A 20,819-nucleotide genomic window follows, 5' to 3' on the forward strand; every position below is an offset into this window, starting at 1 on the left:
AAAAGCTGCAGTTCTGCTCTCTAGATGAACCAATCCCTGTCCACCTTCCTCTTTAGGCAAGAAGAGCACAGCCTGGGATATCCAATGTTTATTATCCCAAAACAAATTAATCATACAAGACTGAATCCTTTGGAGTAGGTCAGAAGGTGGCTCCAAACATGCTAACTTATGCCACAATAAAGAAGCAACTAGATTATTTATAACAAGCACTCTTCCTCTGTAAGACATTTGCGGCAACAACCATTTCCACTTTCCTAACCTTCCTTCCACTTTCTCAAACATTCCTTCCCAGTTCTTTTTTTCTGTGTTCTCATCCCCCAAGTACACCCCGAGTTATTTCAAACCTCCTCTTTTCCATTTTAAACCTCCAGGGAGTTTAGGAAGCCCTGTAAACCAGCCTCCCATGGCTAGAGCCTCACTCTTAATCCAGTTGACATGTGCAGCTGAAATGTTACAAAATAAATCAACAATTTTCTCCAACTTAGTCACTTCTTCCTGACTTTTTGCAATAACAATGATATCATCAGCATATGCAGATAAAATAAATGACACATCAAACCCCAGTAAAGTTAAACCATCAATATGTGATCTAATATTTTTTAACATTGGTTCAATTGAAAGAGCATACAACATTCCAGACAAAGAACAACCTTTTCATCATGACATTATGGAAAATAATGAACTTTATCCCAATACACTAATATTTTGAGAAGGACCTGTATTTAGGTTGTGTAAATCCGTGACACAAAATCATTTACATCTGCTGAACTTGAGTGGTTTCTTTTGTGTTTTTTTTTTGTTTTTTTTTGCAGAGATGGGGCAAATAGTGGGTGCAAAAGATGGGTAAAAAAATTAAGCTAATGGCAAAAGCTTTGTGAATATGTCCGTTATTTTCAAAGTAGGGACGTTTGAAAGACGCTTGACCTTAAGAACAAGTGACAAAATATCAAAAATATGTGCATGATCACTGACAGCAAACTGTGGATCTTATAGAAACAACGACACGCATGAAAATTCAAAAATATAGTCAAAGCAGCATATGCAGTGTCCTCCACAATTATTAGTAAATATGTGGAATGCTTGAAAAATAAATGAATCTTTCTTTGCAGTAGGCAAAGAAAGAGCTTGGCTTGGGGCCAAAGCCCCGGATGTTTTCCGAATAGCCCCGCATCTCGTAAAAAAAATAATTTAGAAGTATTAAAGAAGTATTAAAAAGATGCACTAAGCCACAAAATGAAATTGTATTTCACATTTTTATCTAAAAACAATCGGATTTGTTTCTATTGTGCTCCATATAATAACTGCCTGCTTCACCTAACCTGGCAATGAGTTAAAAGAAAAAAAACAAAAAAAAATTTATTTGCGCACACAGGAGGCACCGCGATGGCGCAAATATGCGCACAGGCACCGGCGGACTGGCACTCTGTCCATCCTGGAGAAGTTCAGGAAGGCTGTTCAGTCCAGTGCCGTCGGCCTTCCTCTATCATTACCCAAAAAGTTACACTGAGCACCTCGAACAGGACTTATTTCAGAGCAACCGCAGAGCCAACCAGAAAGCTGAGTCAGGTGGAAGCAGAGCAGCATAACTCAGGCTTAAGTAAGCGATAAAACCTGAATGCTGACTCAGAATGGCCTGATCATAAGTTAAAGCTAATCACTTGTTCACCCAGCAAGACATAATGCTAAGGTTTACTTTAAAGAGCATCATCAGGGTCATCAGGGTCAGGAACAGAGTAGAGGGACTTTCACCTGAGCTACAGGTAAAGTTTATTGGCTTGGCCGTGATAGAAAACAGTAGGAATCCTCTCTGTGAGCGTCTAGCTGGATTAATCATGATGTGAAAAATATCTGGTCCTTTAGTTCAGTCAAAATAAAAGTTACTAAACACATTAAAAAGGTTCTTCAGATCATAACATTGCATCTCATTGCTGCAGCCAGTCCTATAGTTCGGTTCTACATGTAGAAAGAATAAATTGTTGTTGAACACACCGGGAAAACATCTACTGGTGCCACTAAGACATAGTAGACAGTGTAAAAGTAAGCCTCCGGCTTCTTTTTCATATCTTCTGTGCTGAGTCTAAACATACAGCTCTGGGTTGTTTAAAGGTGCAGTATGAGAAATACAAATCATAGAAATTAATCACAGGTGTACAATTAACTAGTTAACAGTTTTATTTTTCTGAATTTCACATGTGATAATATATAAACTAATTAAACAAGGATACAGGATTACTCACACCAATACATTCATACCATATGTATACAGTTATTAATAAATGTAATATTAATACTAATAACAGAACAAAAGATGACAGTCCAAGAAAGGTCCAGAATGAGGCTCTATGTTATGTTTCAAACTTTACAACTTAACACCCATTTCTCTTAGAAAGTGTTTAATTGTTAGAACTTAACTCATGGCTCACATGCTCAGTGAAGAACAACAGATTGTGCTGTAAATGTTTAATTTTTAATTTTTGTATTATTTTTGGCAGGCCCAATTTCTTCATAAGTGGAACGAAGAGCTGAAAAGATGGTAGTAAAACAGAACAAGTTTTTGAAAGAAGGAACAATTTTAATGAAATCTTTGGAAAAATAAATGCGTTTTTAGGATCTTACCGTTTGACTAAGTTTTAAATAAATTAACTTTATACCAGTTTCCTTTCTTGAAATGTAAGAAATTAAGACCATGGAGCCTCAGGAGTGAAACATTTGGATGAGAGTGTAAGGTTTAAAAAGGTTATTTATGTAGATGAGAAAAGAAGCACATTTATTTGGCCAATAGTAAATTTCTCTAAGTTTAAGAACACATTTTGTCAGCAAAAAGGTTTTTTTTCTAAATACAACAAAATGTGTCATTATCTGCTTCAGCAAAATGTTTTTAATCAACCCTACACGCTGTTTCTTCTTCATTCAGCTTCTAACAAAAAATATAAACCAAGTAAAATTATTGTAATTCAATCAAAACCCGGCCTAGACAGAGAACTTGTACAACATGTCCTATGTTATTCTAACTTTAAATTACTTAGAAACATGGCTGCTGTTTTATGAAAATTTAAAATATGTTGGGTCTGGACTAAAGCCCCCAATGTTTCAAGACCCTAAAAACACCCCTGCTTTGCAGCAACATATTCTCACACTGATAAATTTTAAGAGATTCAATTTTTCATTCATTAGGGAAAAATATCCCACATTAAGAAATCCTGACAAAATCAGTGGTGCATTAATTATTGGATCCTCTGGCTGGTAAATCTTTTCATCAATTCCACTGTGCTTTTTTTGGGTTCATCAAAATATCTTGAAACTTTTAATTACTAATCCATGACTTACTATTTTCCTGGGGTATAAATATGACAGAAGCCCATTTTTCTGAGCAAATGTTCAAAATTTGAAGGCTGAGAAAAGATACCATTATAGTAATGCTGATGTGTGTGATTTACATTGATAGGAAGTAAACAATAAATAGCTCTCAGCCTAAACTTGCCACTGTCTACAGTCAGAACAGTAATTTAAAAAATTAAAACAAATGGAAGTGTCAAGGCAGGACAAAGACCAGAGTTCATCACTGCCACCATGCATAGTGGGTAGAATGATAAATGAACAAACAATATATCCAAAGTTACTATTTGAAAACAACTATGAAGAGTGGAATCTTTTGGTCACCAAATCTTCTGTCAACAAACACTCCAGGTAGATTTGCCACCACAAACAACCATTAGGTTGAAGGTTATGTTTGGTGGAGGATCTGTCATTCTGTGTGCCTGTTGTCCATCTACAGGTAACTTTGTTAAATTATCAGTATCTCTTTGAAATGCCAACAAATTTTTTTTGAGAAAATGAAAATCATGGGTTGTCTCAACAGAATATAGATCTAGAACATTTGGCCAAATACACGCAGAAATATTTCACCGGACACAAAATCGACCTTCTTCCATGTCCCGACATCTAAGCACGGTAAAAACCTATTATTCAATGTAGAATGGTTGAATATACAACCATAATACACTGCTCAAAAAAAATATGGAACAGGTAGAAATTACATTAGATCTCAACTGAAAATATCATGCTGTAAATCCATACTGATATGGAATGGGTAATGTGGTAGGAACAAAAGGATGCTACTTCAGTTGATGAAAATAAAAATCATTAACCCACGGAGGGCTTAATCTGAAGTTACAAAGAAATGTTTTTTTTTTTTTTTTTTATAGTACTCAGCAGTTTGTTTTGACCCCACGTGCTTCTATGCATGCCTGACAACATCAGGGCATGCTCCTTATGAGATGACAGATGGTGTCCTGGGTTACCTCCCTCAAACCTCACCAGAGCGCTGCTGGACTCCTTGACAGTCTGAGGTGCAACCTGGAGGTGCGGGATGGACCTAAAGATGATGTCCTAGTGATGTTCTGAATTTAGGTCAGATGAGCATGGGAGCCAGTCAGTGATGTCAATTCCGTCATTCTCTGGGAACTACCTGCATACTCTTGCCACATGAGGCCAGGCATGCACCAGGAGGAACCCAGGACCCACTGTACCCATGAAGAGTCTAAGGATTTCATCCCAATACCAAATGGCAGTCATGGTGTCACCATTTATTCTGTACATGTCTGTGCGTCCCTCCATGGATATGCTTCTCCAGACCAACCCTGACCCATCCCCAAACCGATCATGCTGACCAATGTTGCAGCATAGGAACATTCACCACACTTTAGAATAGACCTGCTGTCATCTGCAGAAAGAACAGGGCACCAGTGCCAAACCTGCCAATTTGGGTGTTCTCGGTCAAATGCCGATCGAGCTCCACGGTGCCAGGCAGTGAGCAAAGGGACGTTAACTCCTCAGGTGACCCTCATGAATTTGTTTCTAATGGTTTGTTCAGAGATATTCACACCAGTGGCTGGGGGTCACTTTGTAGGACTCTGGCATTACTCATCTTGTTCCTCCTTGCACAAAAGAGCAGTCCTGCTGAGGGGTTAAGGACCTCTGAAAGCTTTGTCCAGCTCTCCTAGAGTAAATGGCTTTCCCCTGGAATCTCTTCCATGTTCTTGAGACCGTGCTGGGAGACATAGCAAACTTACAGGCAATGGCACCTGTTGATGTGTCATCCTGGTGAAGTTGGACCACCTATGCAACCTCTGTAGGGCCCAGGTATTACCAGTAGTTACACTGAACCTGAAAAAATCCAAAACTAGTGAACAGCAGTAAAAAACACGAGGAGGGAGAAAGGTCTGTGGCCTCCACCAGCAAACCATTCCTGTTTTTAGGGTCATCTTATTGTTGCCCATTTAGTTCACCTGATGTTAATTTTACTAACACCAAAACACCTACACTGATTAACCACCCCCTCTACTACGGAAATGCTCAGATCAATATTCCAGAGGTTTCGGTGACTTGATATTATGCTCTCATTAAAAAGTGTTCCTCTCATTTTTTAGCAGTGTATTTGCAGTTATTAGCAGTGGTTTGCTAGTGACAGCAGTGACTGCTGGAGATAGGCACCAGCCCCCCACAACTCTGCAATGATAAGTGGGCATGGATGGATGGATGGATGGATGGATGGATGGATGGATGGATGGATGGATGGATGGATGGATGGATGGATGGATGGATGGATGGATGTCACACTTACATTTTTCAGATCATGGATTTAATATCAGGCAAAGATAACATCCACATAAACCTGACACTACATGAAACCATAATTGTCCCTTTCAGAACTGTTTTAATTCAGCCGTATTCAAAAAACTTTAAGCATGAAGGATGTGTTTAAGTTTATGCTGCAGTAATTAAAGTTGGATTAATTAATAGTTTAATTATTTATTTATTAAGAGGGTCATTTATATTTTCACATCAGTTTGTTTTAATTACTTTTTTTTTCCCTTAAGAAATAAAATCACTACCTGAAAAGTACATATTGTACTCAGATTATCTTTGAAAATTAAACTAGTTTGATGATCTAGTTTTACTGTAAGTGACAAAGGAAAAACAGGCAACATCTGTAAGAGGGCAGAAACTTTTTCACGGTACTATATGTAAAACTATGGATTGGTGGCACTGGGAAGATAGCGAGGGAATAATGTAGAATGTATCAAACAATATGGAGCTGCGCACCAAACGTCTAAGTAAAATAGGACAAGGAAAGATTTTCATTCTGAGGGAATCATGATGGGAAGTCAGAGAGGCAGATAGGACAGGGCAAGACAGAGGGGGGTAAAAAGGAATAAGATAAGGGAGATACGAGAAGGTTCAGACTCCTCAACCTCGAAAGGATGGCTTTCATCCTGCTGACATTTGATTGACAGATGCCACAGACAAAAACCCCTGAGAACAGTTTCCTCTGGCCTTGGTAATGGAAAAAAAAAATTAATTATAATTTGAAAAATCAATACAGCTACAATTTTCAGTGATGCTTGGAGTAATGGTGCGTCACCACTTTATTCAATAGGACAGAGAAACATTTCAATTTTTGAATCAGGAAAAACTCTTTAAATGAGTTTCAGTAGAATCCCGTTTATATTATTAATAGCTCTATTATTTTTATTAGACCCCAACAATGTTTTGCTATATAGTGTATTTCACAATGAAAATCTATAGCCGTGGTACAAACAGTTGGAGCCCTGTAGGGTGTAACTAATTATGTCTCATCAATAAAGGCACTTCCTGACCAAACGTTAAGGCATTGGTGGTAATTAAATAGGTTCGACATTTTAGGCTCTTCCATCTGCAATGATTTCCTGCTGCTCAAAACGTACAGTCATTTCTTTCCCATTGACTTCATAGAACACACATCTATTTACCACAGCAAAAGTCACACAATCAAATTTCTTTATTGATAGAAGCCGGTTTGAATTAGGAGAGATAATATTTTGCCTTTATACCGATGATTACACCTCTTATCTGTATGTTCTGTGCATGTTTTAATGTTAAAATAAAATAAACGAGAAAAAGCATTTGTTCATTTTTTTTACATCGATGTGTCTTTTTAAACACCAGGCACATGTGATTCATAGCATTAAGCACTTTTGAACAATATAACTGAACAAAGTGGTGCACCTTTCTGCTAAACAGGAATATATATTTGCCCTGAGACCCCAGCTAACCAATATGGAGCAAAAAAGAAGTTTAGATTGTTTGGTTAATTATGTTTGAAAAATAATCATGAGCTGTTCACAGAAGAACTCCATGCTGTGTGAACTTTGCATTTTCATCTTCAGGTGCCATAAGATGATTGTGTTATTTTAATTTGCTTCCATTAACAACAGGCACTTTGATGTCACTAATATATTATCATATTATCATATGTACTACCTTAGAAGTAAGTTTCTTATTCGAGGTAATCTAAGAGCCCTCAGTTTTGAAACACATGGAAAATAACTGATGTTGAGTCAAAATTCTGCTTAAATAACCCTATATACAGCAGGAGGATTATGTTAGTATACATAAGTCAACTCCTTCAAATTATTTAATTTTTCACATTCTGTGAAATACTGGCTGAGGAGGAGGAGCAACCATCTTTCAATTCGTTTTCTATATTAATCCTGGGCCAATTAATAGCTACAATTGTTTGGAATATCTAACCCTTAATTTCTCTCTTCCAAATCGCAAAGAACTAAAACCATTTCTTTTGGTAGTTTAGTATCGTCCACCAGGTCCTTCCTCTGAATTATTAGATCAGTTCCTCAGATTTCTTACCTGACTTGACTTACCTGAGTATTAAATACTGAAAGGGTTATTCTAGTGGGGATTTTTTAAGGTTGATGCAATTAAATTTTGACTTAAAAATTCTTATTTCGATCAAGATGGCTTGATAAATAACTTACCTTCCTCTCTTTTCTAATATTTTTGAAAACATAGCTGCTAACCAAGTGTGTGAGGATTTACACAGTAATGATCTGTTTGAAGAGATTCAGTCAAGTTGTTAGAGCTCATCTTATCACTGAAACAGCACTGGTGAAAGTCACTAATATTTGTTGCATATTATACTGGTTTTTTCATCTCCGAAATATTGTTTAAATTAGAAATATCCTGTTCAGAAGTGATGCTAAAAACTAATCCAGGCATTTGTTAAATGCATTTAAAACCCCTCAGACGACCTAAAACACACCAGCAAGACTTCTGATGAAAATTAAAAAGAAAGATCATATTTCTTGATTGGTTCCCTGTTAAACCCATAGTAATATGTAAAACTCTCCTTCTCACATAAAAGCCCCTTAATGAGCTCTACCATATACTAGTCTGTATTATAATAAATTGAATTAACTATTTTTGAATATAAATTGAATGTATTTTTTTTTTTCTTTGTTGTGAACTGGCACAGTATAAATACTGATCATAATTTATTTCCTCAACTTGAAATTATTTTTCTTTGTACACACTGTGTATGTTTTTTTCAATTACTGCTGAAATTAACTTTTCAGAGAAAGTTCTCCTGGCCCGGCCCTCCATGTTGGTCTGTGTCTCTTTCTAGTGGGGCAGTGACCAATCACCCTGAGGTTAGTTCTGCTGGAGGTTTTGTTCATGTGAATGTGGCATTGTCCCTCTTCACTGCTTTCTTAGGAAAGAAGATTGTTTCATAATGAAGATTCTGTGAAATATGTACATTTTTTAGAACTCTTTGTGTGGTTTAATCATATTGGAGGAAATTAAACTGTTTATATTTGGTATTTGAATCAGAATTTTTTTGTATTACACTAAACTGTATTGCACATAAATGACATATTTAAGAGAGATTTAAATTGAATGAACTTAAATTATTTGATAACTGTTTAGAATTTCTATCAAATAAAAACAGCCATTGCCCTTTCATATTTTTCTCCAATCTTACTAAGTACAATTACATATTGAAACTCCACTATCAGTAAAATGTCCTAATAGTCACAAAAAATAAATACATTTGTTGTTCTGAATGTTTTTACTGATGAATAAAATGTACCCACATTTTAAGGCAAATATTGCTTAGATATAAATCTGATGTTATGTTCTGGATTAATCTATAACTTGGAGTTCAACATGCTTTTTATTAAGCAGAATATGTCTCTGGGGCGAGGCAACGAGACCCACATGGTGAGTCACTCTAACCTAACAGGACGGAAAAATCTAAATGGGAGACAATGGACATGGCTGGTAATTCCCTGCAGCAGCCCCTGTGACCCGCGGACTGTGCAGAAGTTGTGATCGTTGCCGAGGCAGCTGAGGAAAACTGTCCCCACTGCACACATACAGTACCTGCTCTGCCCTTTCCACCCCCCCTCCAGCTAGCTCTATTCCAATGGTCAGTCAAGCCCATCATCATGTTAGAAACCAAGGCAATCCATCACTATACAATGTCCATTCCACTGCCTGCCTCACTAGTACAACATGTTTCTGCCTTGGAAAGCATGAAATTGTGACTTTGCAGTTGTAGCTGTAGCACTTAAGAAATGATGGTCATTAAGTAATTTGCTCTCATTCTTATCTACATGTTGGATTTTCATTTACTTAATATTTCATTAGAGCACAAACACACACACACACACACACATATATATATATATATATATATATATATATATATAAATTTCAATATTGGTAAAAAGTTTAATTATTTCAGTAACTATGGTCACTAAATGAAACACATTCTATTGATCAACTGCAGACAAACTGATGTTTTCTATAAATTTTTAGGATTTTCTGCTTACAACTAATAAAGATAGGACATTTAAAATATTCAAATATTACAATAGACCAATTTAAAACAACTTTTTTACTACAGAAATGTGGGCTTTTTAAAAGGTATGTTTTATAAATGCTTAAAGGTTATTTTCAGAGAAACAATCCTCATTGGAACACATATTCAAATTTTTTTGTGAATTTTTGAATATATATATATATATATTTCTTTTTTTTCTTTTTTTGACAGCGTATTTGAGAGTACCCGTCAAATGTTTTAGATACACTTTCTCACTAAATAGGTCTTGTTATTTTCATGACTGTTTACATTATAGATTTTCACCAAAGGCGTCAAAACTGTGAATGACAAACAAATGAAGTATACAAAAGGTGTGAAATAGCTCTGAATATTTTTATATTTTAGATTCTTTAAAATAGCCAAAGTTCTCTCTTGGCATTCTCTCCATGAGCTTCATGAGGTGATCACCTGAGATGGTTTTCTTTGAAAGATCTTCCCAGAGGTTCATTGAGAGACGGACAGAAGATAATATTTCAGTCATCACAGCAAAGGGCGGCTACTTTAAGGAGTCGGAAATTTAAAACTTTTTTACAATTTTTTGTTTGCTACATAATTCTGTATGTGTTCATTCACCATATTGATGCTTTCAGTGAGAATCTATGTACAATGTAAGTAGTCATAAACATTAAGAAACCCAATAAATGAGAAGTGTGATCCGTAAAGCAAAAACTGAGCCTGGGGAAAATATAGAATTAGATTACTCATTTCTGTACATTTAATATTGTGAACAGAGTTATTTAGGCTCCAGGCAATCATATAGAAAATTACAATAACATCTAATAATTAGGCTGATTTTATGTGTACATTTTTATGTAAAAAAGGGTATAAGTGATAAAAAAAATATGTATGCATGTGGCAGCAAACCCTCCACATAACTGAAATTATCTCATGTGAATTAAGATAACAGCTCAAGTGCTGCCTCAGTCTGCTCTGTTGCAGCAGCTGTGACAGGCCAGCACTCATTGGACTCAGAAGTCAATGCAATACTTGCAAATTTAAAGCAGGCTGCACAAGGTTATCTAATCACTTCCTTCATTCACAGACACTTCTCTCCCAGGCCTGCTTCAAAGCGTTGCTATCAAGGTGTCACACGCCTTGCCATAAAAGGATTGCTCTATGTGGGGAAGGAAGAGAGGGGAGTTAGACTTCCCCCAAGATTAAACCTGGGTCAAAACGCGGGTGAATTTTCTGAGTGCAACGCCCTGCAACAATCAGCTTGACTGTTGACCTCTGAACTGAGAATGCCACTGGAAATTTAAACAAGTGCATGAAGTGAAGACTAGAGGCTGTAGTCATTAATCACAGAGTTCCACCACTTCAAAAACAAACACATGCATACAGAAAAATATGTCACACTTCCTGGTGATTCTAGGAATATTTAGGGTGGAGTGATTTTTGTTAAAGTCATTAAAGAAATTAATCCAAAGCATAGTTCCCTCATTTGCCATCTCAGGCTTTTAGCAGCTATGTGCGTGGCAAGAAGAGAACTAAACTGGTGCTGTCTGTGGGGACTTTCTGGGAAAACATCAAGGGCAGGTGCTGTTGTGTCTGTTTGATAGAGCAGGGTTGCTTTTGGAGGCTGGCCTCACATCATAAAGTCCAAGGCTCATAAAAAAAGGTCACAGTTCATGGTACAAGTCACCTTGATATGTCATCCTGATGACCCAGACACAAAGCAGCTTCCAAACGTTAAATTTAAACATCAGCTTGTTTAAAGCACTTTCAGTTATTATTACGTATTAAAGGTATTTTTTACAAATACACATTTTCTTATTTGTAGAAAACAACATTTTCCTTATACCTGAAGCAACATTGCTTTAATTTAATGAAGGACCTTTAAGTAGAAGTCAAATTATTCATGGAAAAGCTGAATAAAAGTGGCAGAGGAGAGTTAGGAATGGGAATCTCTGTTTTTGCGACAAAAAAAATCAGTTTTATTGATAATGTTAAGTAAATAAAGTTAAGAATTGTCTGCTTATTTGTAAGGGTTATGACCAGATTGTTTAATCACTCTCAAGACAACAGCTTATGTTTAGGATTTTAGATTTCAGCTCTAACAAAACATGTTCCCATACCATTAATCAGTTTTTCATGTGTTGCATAATGTATGCGAGTTATTTAGTGAGTGGGATACTGTGCTGTGAAAATGTTACTTTTCAGTGCTCTCTGTTGGACAGACAGTGTAATTACAATACAGTATTGGTAGCTTGACATTTTTTTTATCTTGTCTTATTCTGCGAAGACAGATATTTACAGGAAGAAGTGTATGCAAGGTCAGCATTTTAATATACCTAAATTATCAGTTGGGCTCTACATTTTGCTTAGAGCCGAACAACTAAAAATTTGTTTTAAATCTTTCTCTGATTGTTTTATATTATTATCACCTTTCTTGTAAAAGCAATACACACCAAATATTATGCTTTAGTTTAATTTTTATTTCTGAACATAAAGATAAAACAACATTAAAAAAAAGTTTATTATGTTTTGCAAGATGAATGAGTGCATGCATGGTTGTTTGTGTGTTGCCCTGTGATGGACTGGCGACCTGTCCAGGGTGTACCCCGCCTCTCGCCCATAGACTGCTGGAGATAGGCACCAGCTCCCCCGTGACCCACTATGGAATAAGCGGTAGAAAATGACTGAATGACTGACATAAAGTTGTGAAATAAAATGTCATAAGTGAAAAAAATATGTCATTTCATAACAGAATATGAGTGATTTGTTTGAGAGCTGGTTTCAATTTTCTGCCCTTCTATAACGTTAAAGCAAACTCTCCAGATTATTGCCACTCGAGGGGCAGCGGACCCTCCGTGTGTAGGCTAATGAAAGGAGCAGGGCTGGGTATCTGGGCTGACAGTGTGCTGGAAGAGGGCAGTTTTCTGAGGATGAACTCACATTTGTCCTGTGTTCTTTCTGCATCTCTTACTACAGATCGACACTTTAAAAGTTGATTGAAAGTTCAAAAAGGACCTGAGAAAAACTTTCACTTGGGTGACATCTGAGAGAAAAAACCCGGGACACTCAACAGCTCTCACTTGTTGGCAATATTCTGCAAATGCCCAAGTTTGTACAGCAGTTGGCAAAACATCCCTCTGTTATATAATTGAATTATAAATGGCCTCATCTTTACTTTAGCTTTAAATTGCTCAATACAAAAGTGGTCTTTTTTAATGTTACAAAGTCATTTAAATGTTTATGAACTGCAGTGATTGTTGTGAGAGTAAGATCAGTGGGTGGGGGGGCTGGGTGGGGGCTCTGCTGGTGTTCATTGAGTGGTCACACTGTGTGAGCTGTGCTGCATTGATCTCTGTGGGACGTTTTTCCTTACCCACTGCGTAAAACGCTTCACTCTGCAGAGCCCATTTGCATTGTTTGATAATAACACTTTAATGCGACTACAATGACTGCTGCTAGTGGGACCACTTGCATTTGTCCCACAGGAGAGAGGGATCAGGAGGGGTTAGGAAGGCTGCAGCCTTGAGAGACTGGAAGATTCTAAACATCCAAAGAAAAGAAACTTTCCTTGTGTTAAACCGTAGAATTAGCGACTTCACCCCGATCTAGGTGATCTGAGGAGTCAAACAGATGACAACAATTCCAGAGATCTTTCCAAATAAAGAGCTACTGCATGAGGCAGCTTTAAAACCAGATATATTGCTAACCTTACACAAATTTACATTAAAAAAAACAGAACCCAAAATTATAAAAAAATAAAAAGGATTTTTTTTTATTTTATAAAATAAGTTAAACCTTTTTTCCTCTTATTTCTCAACTGAATATATACTTTTAAAATGTGCAAATGGATCTTTTAAAAAAATCTAAGCATCTGTTATCAAAACTAAATGATAAAATGCTTTTTGACAACTTATTGATGAGCTCATAGAATAAAATAGGTAAATAAGTAAATAAATTTAACAAATAAATAAGGTTGAATTATCAATCTTTTAAAGACATATTTCAAAATAAGGTAAAACAAATGAAGGCGGTTTATCTATTAAAATCAGTTCAAATAATTTTGGAACGAGGTCAAATTCGGGAGGATATAACTCAAAGTATATCAATTTAAAGGCTCTAAATTCAATAAAATAAACTCACCATCAAATCCACAGATATTACGTTAAACTGTAAAAATTGCAATAATCCATCTAATGTAAGCGTGTTTTAATGAAATATTGGGCCTCTGTGGGTGAGGCGCCTACATGGGCTTCGTTGTTATCGGGTCAAGGCGCGGCTCTCAGACAAGAAGCTTAAGGAGACAAGAGTCTTTAACACGGAATAAAACCGTCAAAGTTCAGCTGTAATCCCTCGCTGCTGCCTGCAGACGGGCTGACTCGGAGCCTCTGGCTGTCTGTGTGCGCTTTTCCAGTGGAGAGGAGATAGAAATGTCATCATCAGTTTGTTTAAACAGACAGCACGCAAAGTTGACACTACACCAAAAATCTGTTAAACAATATTGTCATATTCCGCGCATAAAGAGACAAGGACTAACAGAGACTGGAGCGTCAAGAGACGTTTCAGACAGTGGAGCCGGGTTTGAGCTGCAGCTAAAGATACTCTGAAAAGCGGGACATACATTTAGCTTTTAAATCCATTTGAAATATAACCAAGTTTATTAACAATGTTAATAAATATCATTAGTGTGAGGGATGACGTAATCCACTGACGTGGCTGTGAAAATCAGCTGAATTCGTATAAATGAGTGTATATATTTGACAGAGAAGTGTGTTCAAGATCCTTTCAGTACCATGGATAGCTCTGTACCCCAAAATATTATTTCCTTTCTCTTCTTTTCCTTTTTCTCTTTTATTTTAATTTCTTTTCAGTTTGTGTCTTTTCTTTTCCTAATTTTAAGGAGAAAATAATTACATTTTAACAGTGAAATGCCCCAAATACAGAAATAAATTAGCTAAGTAAATGTTTTAACCATTATTACCCACAAATATAATTTAACTACTAGGCCAAATTCTATAAATGATCAATGTTTAGACTATAAACAAAATCCACTAAATGATCGATTTGCATCAACTTGAATGAGCCAGTTAAAATGGAAAAACTAAAAATGACAGTTAAAGGTGTGAAAAGGGAATAATATATCTGCTTTTAATTACTCTGATCTAATGTTTATTTTTATGTGTCGAAGTAAGACAATTACAAAAATAACTTGTTCTAAAATTAACTTGCAACTACACGGTTTTTGAAAATTCGAGTCAAAAAGACAAATAATAAAAATGATTTAAACATCGACCACTTGGTGGTCTGTAGTAACTCTTACTTATTTTTGAAAATATACTTTTAAGATTTAACCTGGTTGAGTTGAAGTAAAAAAATGTTTTACATAAAGTCAGAGCGGCCGCTAAGCGTGTGGCATGGAGGTCATTTCACTGAGTTTCGGTAAACAAGAGCGCCCTCTTCAGACGATTCCATGCCAACCATTTTCACAGAGTGCGATTGTGGCCGCCAGTTGTTATTTTCTGGAATTCATTTAAAAGAATACAAAATATATTTGAATCCGTATTATGCCACGTCCCTTTAACAAAACCTCTGCAGCCGCAGTAAGATTTGAATTTACGCAAAAGGCTGACCTAGAATGTGTTTCATTTTTTCATGTTCAAATATTTGAAGTGCACTTTAAACACCTCTGACGCGAATGACATTTAGACAACAATAAGGCGAATCTCTCCTGCTAACGTGGACATGTGTTTGGAGTGCGCAGTGTTGGAGGAATATATTCTCTGTCTGTATGGCAATAAAAGGACCATCGCTTTCTGTCACAGCAGTCTGAAACAACTTTAGAGCAGCTGAGCAAGAAAAAAACAAAGGAGTACGACTCACCAGGCAGAGAGCAGGCGTCAGGAGGAACACGGCGCACCAAAACGTCACCTGCATCCTCCCGGAGCTCAAACTTCCACTAATTTCCCTCGAGTAATGGCTTCAGCTCTCACGATCATAAATCCACCTGGTTTTACCCTCACAACGTGGTCAAGCCCCTCAGCTGACCAGGCAAAAAGAAAGCAACGAACCCCATGACCGCAGAAGAACAGCTGAGAGTTGGAGGATGGATGGGGGCAGCAGGTACCCGGAGAAACCGCCGAGGAGGCAGCTGATGGACACAGGGGAGGATCGTTCTGATCGAGTGGGGAGAGACGCGAAGAAGTTACTTAAGAGTTAATCCAGGTGATGGCAGCAGCAGGGTCATAGCTGGGAGCAGGTTCTGGTCCTGATTGTCTGGCGGCTGGTGCACCCAGTGGTCGGACCTCTGTCGATCTGAAGGGAAAGGCTGAGCTTTTCGCTTTATAACGCGCGCCTCCAACAGAACTCAGGGAGAGGGAGGGACGAGCTGAGTGCGAGAGAACTTGGCAAAACAAAACGGCTGCTCGTTTTATACAGCACAAGGACGCAAAATACGAAGTTCACCCTCTGTGTCCTTTATGAGTTGCTACTGAAGAAGGAAAAAGCCCGTTTTGCTCACTTGGTAGAGATGACAGAGATACTCTGCTACCAGTTAGTCCTGGCATCTCCATCCCCCTAAATAAGAGAGCCTCAAATCTGAACATAAGCAGGCCAGTTCCTTCATGAACACTCTTCATCACTGTAAGAAGCTCACTCATCTGTTAGGGTTCGTTATTAATGATCAAGTCTAAGGAAAATAAAGTTTGTCTTTCATTTCATTTTAGATGATTGCATTATGAGAATTGTTTAGAGCAGCTTTGGCTACAGCTGTAAGCAAGGCTACACATAATGGAAAAATTAAAATGATTATGTTAGTTGTGCAGTTTGGAATGTTGTGAACCAGTGGTATACATTTTAAAGATGTGACTGTCACAGTTTGGGGAGTTTTGCAAGTTTTATGATGAATTTTTATAACTTGATTCAGCAATTCTGTAATGCAGAAAATGAAGCTGATTCAGTGTATATTTAAATTGTTTTGCTGTCTAATAATTTGCTTGCATATATTTTTAATACATTTCAGTAGTTTGTATGGGTATAATTTGATAATCTGAACAGTAAATATTGCATTCATTCTATAGGTGGTTATGTTAGAAAGGTTTTGACATTTCTGCATCATATCACACGCAGCACTGATGATCATGTGCTGAATTAGCTTAAGCACATGTCAGTAAAAATCTCTAAAGAACCTGGTTTATTTTTCTGATAAACTAATATGAACACTAAATGCACAGTATGTCTCCTTGATATAAATATATTTTCAGATTTCTTTGTTTATGGGCCTTCATTTTAAAGATTTATTTTAAAGAGCACAACCTTCTTAAATCACCAGTTATGTTTGAGAGAGTAGTCATTTAGCATAACAGTTTGTTCAAATTGATCTGATTTGCTGATAACAGAACGTATACAGTAGCTTTAACAGTTGGATTAGAAAAATCTAAACCATGATAATTCTAAAACTTTAAAAACCTAAAGAGACTTATTTATTAAAGTGATTAGTTATACTAAGTTATTAGTATAATATCCAACTAATGTCAGGATCAACATGTAGAAGAAAATGGGTCTTTATCCTGAATGAACTGAACAATATTTGTGGAGCCATGTGGCTGTGAGATCTATTACTAAATCTCACCATCATGGTATCTTAAAAATGAGCTTATAGCTTTAAAAATTGTCTTTAAAAAGAACAAGACTTAAAATAAAACTAACTATGCTTTTTTGCTCTAAATATTTCTGATCAACTAATATGTTTATATCTGGTAGAAGTATTGAGGCTGGACTCTCGGCTGACTGCGACTTTAGTGGAGAAATGTGTGTCATTTTGGTACCCTTCAGTCAATCAGTGATACTACAGATCCATTGCAGCTAATGGGTTTTGTTGACCCTTGTTTGTGTCCTTGGTGGATTCGGCTAGACTTCAGGTACTGATTGGGAACACCTAAACTCATTGTTCTCAGTCAAACATTGCTGCCCCTGGCACCTTTGGCTGCTCATGCTTCCCCGCAGTCAGCTCTAGGAGTTTGTCTCTGGCTCTAGTTTTATTTTGCCTGGTCTGGTTTTGTCATCAGTTGCTGTGTGAGCCATTTAGCTGTTAAAAACACAAAAGTTATAGTTGTTGTGGAAGAGTCATGGTTTTGTTTTGTTTCCTTGGGATGTGTGTTTTCTGTCCTTAAGGTTAGTGTTGCCACTTCTGGAAACACTTACCTGTGTTAGGACTTTCCTTACTTGGGTTATACTGGTGCATCCTCATTTTACTAGTGTTATGGGGACTGGTTAAAGTCAGTCAGTCCTGGGAGCATATGTGTGTACACATGTAGAATTATAACAGGTCAACTGCATGGAGTTTTTTTTTTTTGCATGCCTACTAGTTTCATGTGCATAAGAGCCAGTCAGAAGCCACATAAGGCCTAGGAGTGAGTTTTTAGTTTAGGTAGTTAGTGTGAATACTCTGCTGGGTTAGTTTTGAGTGGCCATACATCATCATCAAGCATGGCTTAATTTGTTTGGTCATTGTGGTGAAAAGGTCCATGGCTTCAGCCACTGAGGTTGCTACTTCTACATTGTGGCATTTACTCAGTGAATGTACCAAGGATCAGCAGTTGAAAGTAATGACTCACAAGGCAGTAGTGACGGTTATGGGGTGGATGTTTGTAGTCAGCTGCAAAGCTCACGTTAGAGTTGTTTTGCAAGACAGAATCAATAAATTTTTTACCTTGGATTCTCTTGGTTCTGGAGTGTTTATATAGAAAATGTGTACAACCTATTTGTCAGATGGTTATGTGGTTGAATCTACATTCCAGATTTCACCATTTCCATGTTGTGCTTGTGAATAGACAGAGTATATATTTTTTTCTTGGTGAGCAGAAGGGTTGGGGAGGTGAGCAGCAAAGAAACTTGCTTTAATAAATCCCCAAGAGTCTCACTGCTACAGCATTGCAGTGGTTTGGTGGTGTCTCCGTAATTCAGCCAGCAGGGCTGATGGGGTTCACGCTCTGAATGGCCCAGATAGCCTTCACAGACCTCCACATGGCACACGGTGGTGGACCAGGTGATTGTAAATCACTGGTACCATCTTCTATTCTGTGTGAAATGAAGTGTGTTCTGGTTTGCAGTGAGGTAACGGGTCCATAATTCAGATACCTCAAAATTTCCTACTTGCTGATAAAATATGGCATTTTTTTCAAGAAAGGCCAGTTTGGAAAGTTTAAAATAAGGCCTGTGCTTTCCACTTAGGACCAAGACTTAATGTTTACTTCTTTTTTTGTCTTTTTTTTTGTTTACAAATAAAGCCCACTGCTTTTTCAAGAATTCATAATCTGAGAGAAATCTAGTTTTACAGAAACAGCAGCCTTCTGCTTGGTGGCAAGGTCCTGTTTATTCTGTATAATTTTGTCCATTTATTCTGATTTACAGTCTGATTAGCGAGTGACCATTTTCAGTGTTCTACAAGTTTGAATTCTTTTTGTTTACCTTCCATAATGTTCCTTGAAAAACTGAATCATATGCATCATCTGCCGTTGCTTCGGTCTTGTAAGCTAAGCATGTGGAATTTCTTTCTCTTGTATCAGTAACATGCTGTCATCAGCAGGTTTGCCTTGGCTACTGTACAAATATAAATATTATGATGTAGAGTAAGAATGTATATAGTACATAGTAGATATTTTGAGACCAGTACATCAGAACTTGTTTCCAGTCATGGTGAAACTGCAGAAAATGCCAGTCAGGAGACTAAGTTGCAGGAGCTATTGAGATAGGGTTCGAATGAGGCAGGAAGTGGTGGGAATGTGAAAGAGTGAAAACTATAACAAAAATGGATGCTAGTGGAACTTCAACACACCATGATTTTACAGAAAGGGAGAAAATAATATTTGTTTCCCAGTCAAACACCTGCTTCCCTATTTTCAGTTCCAAATCTCATTGATAAAGGATAATCAGGAGGTCAAGTTGCTAATTTTCCAAATACATGTTTTTGTGCCTATTCAGAGCCAAGGGAAAGAAATTACAGGGTGGCATCTTTCTAATAGCTTATTATTGAACTGCAAAGGAGCAAGAGATAAAGACAAGATGGAGGATTAGGATGATTGCCCAGCTGAGGGACACTGGCGTCCGGTGGAATGAATATGTTGTGCTGGCTTAGCTCCATTTCCGATTGTGATGGCAGATGTTGCTATAGGCCCTTAGGCATGAACATGACGTGATAGCAGTGGGCTTTCCATGGCTGCTGCCCAGCCAGCTGCCACCTCAAGTGTCACTCTGCATTGGCAGAGAGGAATAAAAGCCAAACTGGTCTTGACCAGAAAGGCTGGGGATGCAGGGACAAAAGACCCGGTGATCTGCAGTCATAGTTGAGTGTACCAGAGCTTTTCAAGCTTCTGTGGAGGATGGGTGGGCTGAGGGGGAGTTGACAGAGACAAATGGCTGAGCAGAGTGTTGGTCACAGGATGCAGCTGCTGCTCATCAATTGCTTCCTTATTACAATTAGACTGACTGCCACTTTCAGCTTTAAAGAGCAGGGATGTAAAGTCAAGTTTCCATTTGGTTTATTGATGGGTGCAAGTTACGCCTCCTCTAGTGAAGTACAGCCAAAGAACTGAAACTTCTTCTTTCCAAAAACTTTTCCCGCTTTATTCAAGAAAAGTCAAAGGTTTTCTTCCTTTCTGCTGTTATAAAGGATTTAACATAGTGATGGAATCCTTTTTTTTAAAGAGGTAGATACTAAAAAGCAATAAATCAGGTTAATTTCAGCACTAGCTATTCTCTGCAGTATTAAGGAATGTTAGTTAGATAATATATATATATATATATGTACATTGACTGTAAAAGAAATAAAAATATAAATGCGGATTTGAAGACTAGTTCTATCCGCAAAGAAAATGTTTATTTACATGAGTTAAGCCGTTCAGTTTGTTGATACAGAATATAAGGAATTGTCCACCATCTGTCGAATATTTTCTTTTCTTTGTGTCTTTGAGGTTGCGGTAAAGTTACTCGTTTCATAATATGACTTTGACTGATTAGTACAACTTGTAGGACCTTTTTTTCTTGGGAGATGAAACTTAATTGGGAGACAGAGACATGATTACGTGAAGCGCTGATTAAATGAGACGACCAAAACCATGTACCTGGTCTCTGTTTTACTTCCCAAACATCT

At 37.3% G+C, this 20,819-nt stretch overlaps 1 protein-coding gene across 1 annotated transcript in view; it reads right to left on the reverse strand.

The window, feature by feature from the left end:
- The window catches only part of nxph1 (neurexophilin 1), a 78,231-nt gene extending 61,885 nt beyond the window's left edge, over positions 1 to 16,346 (reverse strand). The window contains exon 1 of the mRNA XM_047383052.1: positions 15,554 to 16,346. Within this exon, the coding sequence (XP_047239008.1) occupies positions 15,554 to 15,607 (54 nt within the window). The 5' untranslated portion in view covers positions 15,608 to 16,346. The remainder of the gene's footprint in view (positions 1 to 15,553) is intronic.
- Positions 16,347 to 20,819: the final 4,473 nt, after the last annotated feature.

Source organism: Girardinichthys multiradiatus, chromosome 13 (assembly GCF_021462225.1).
Source record: "Girardinichthys multiradiatus isolate DD_20200921_A chromosome 13, DD_fGirMul_XY1, whole genome shotgun sequence".
NCBI lineage: Eukaryota > Metazoa > Chordata > Actinopteri > Cyprinodontiformes > Goodeidae > Girardinichthys > Girardinichthys multiradiatus.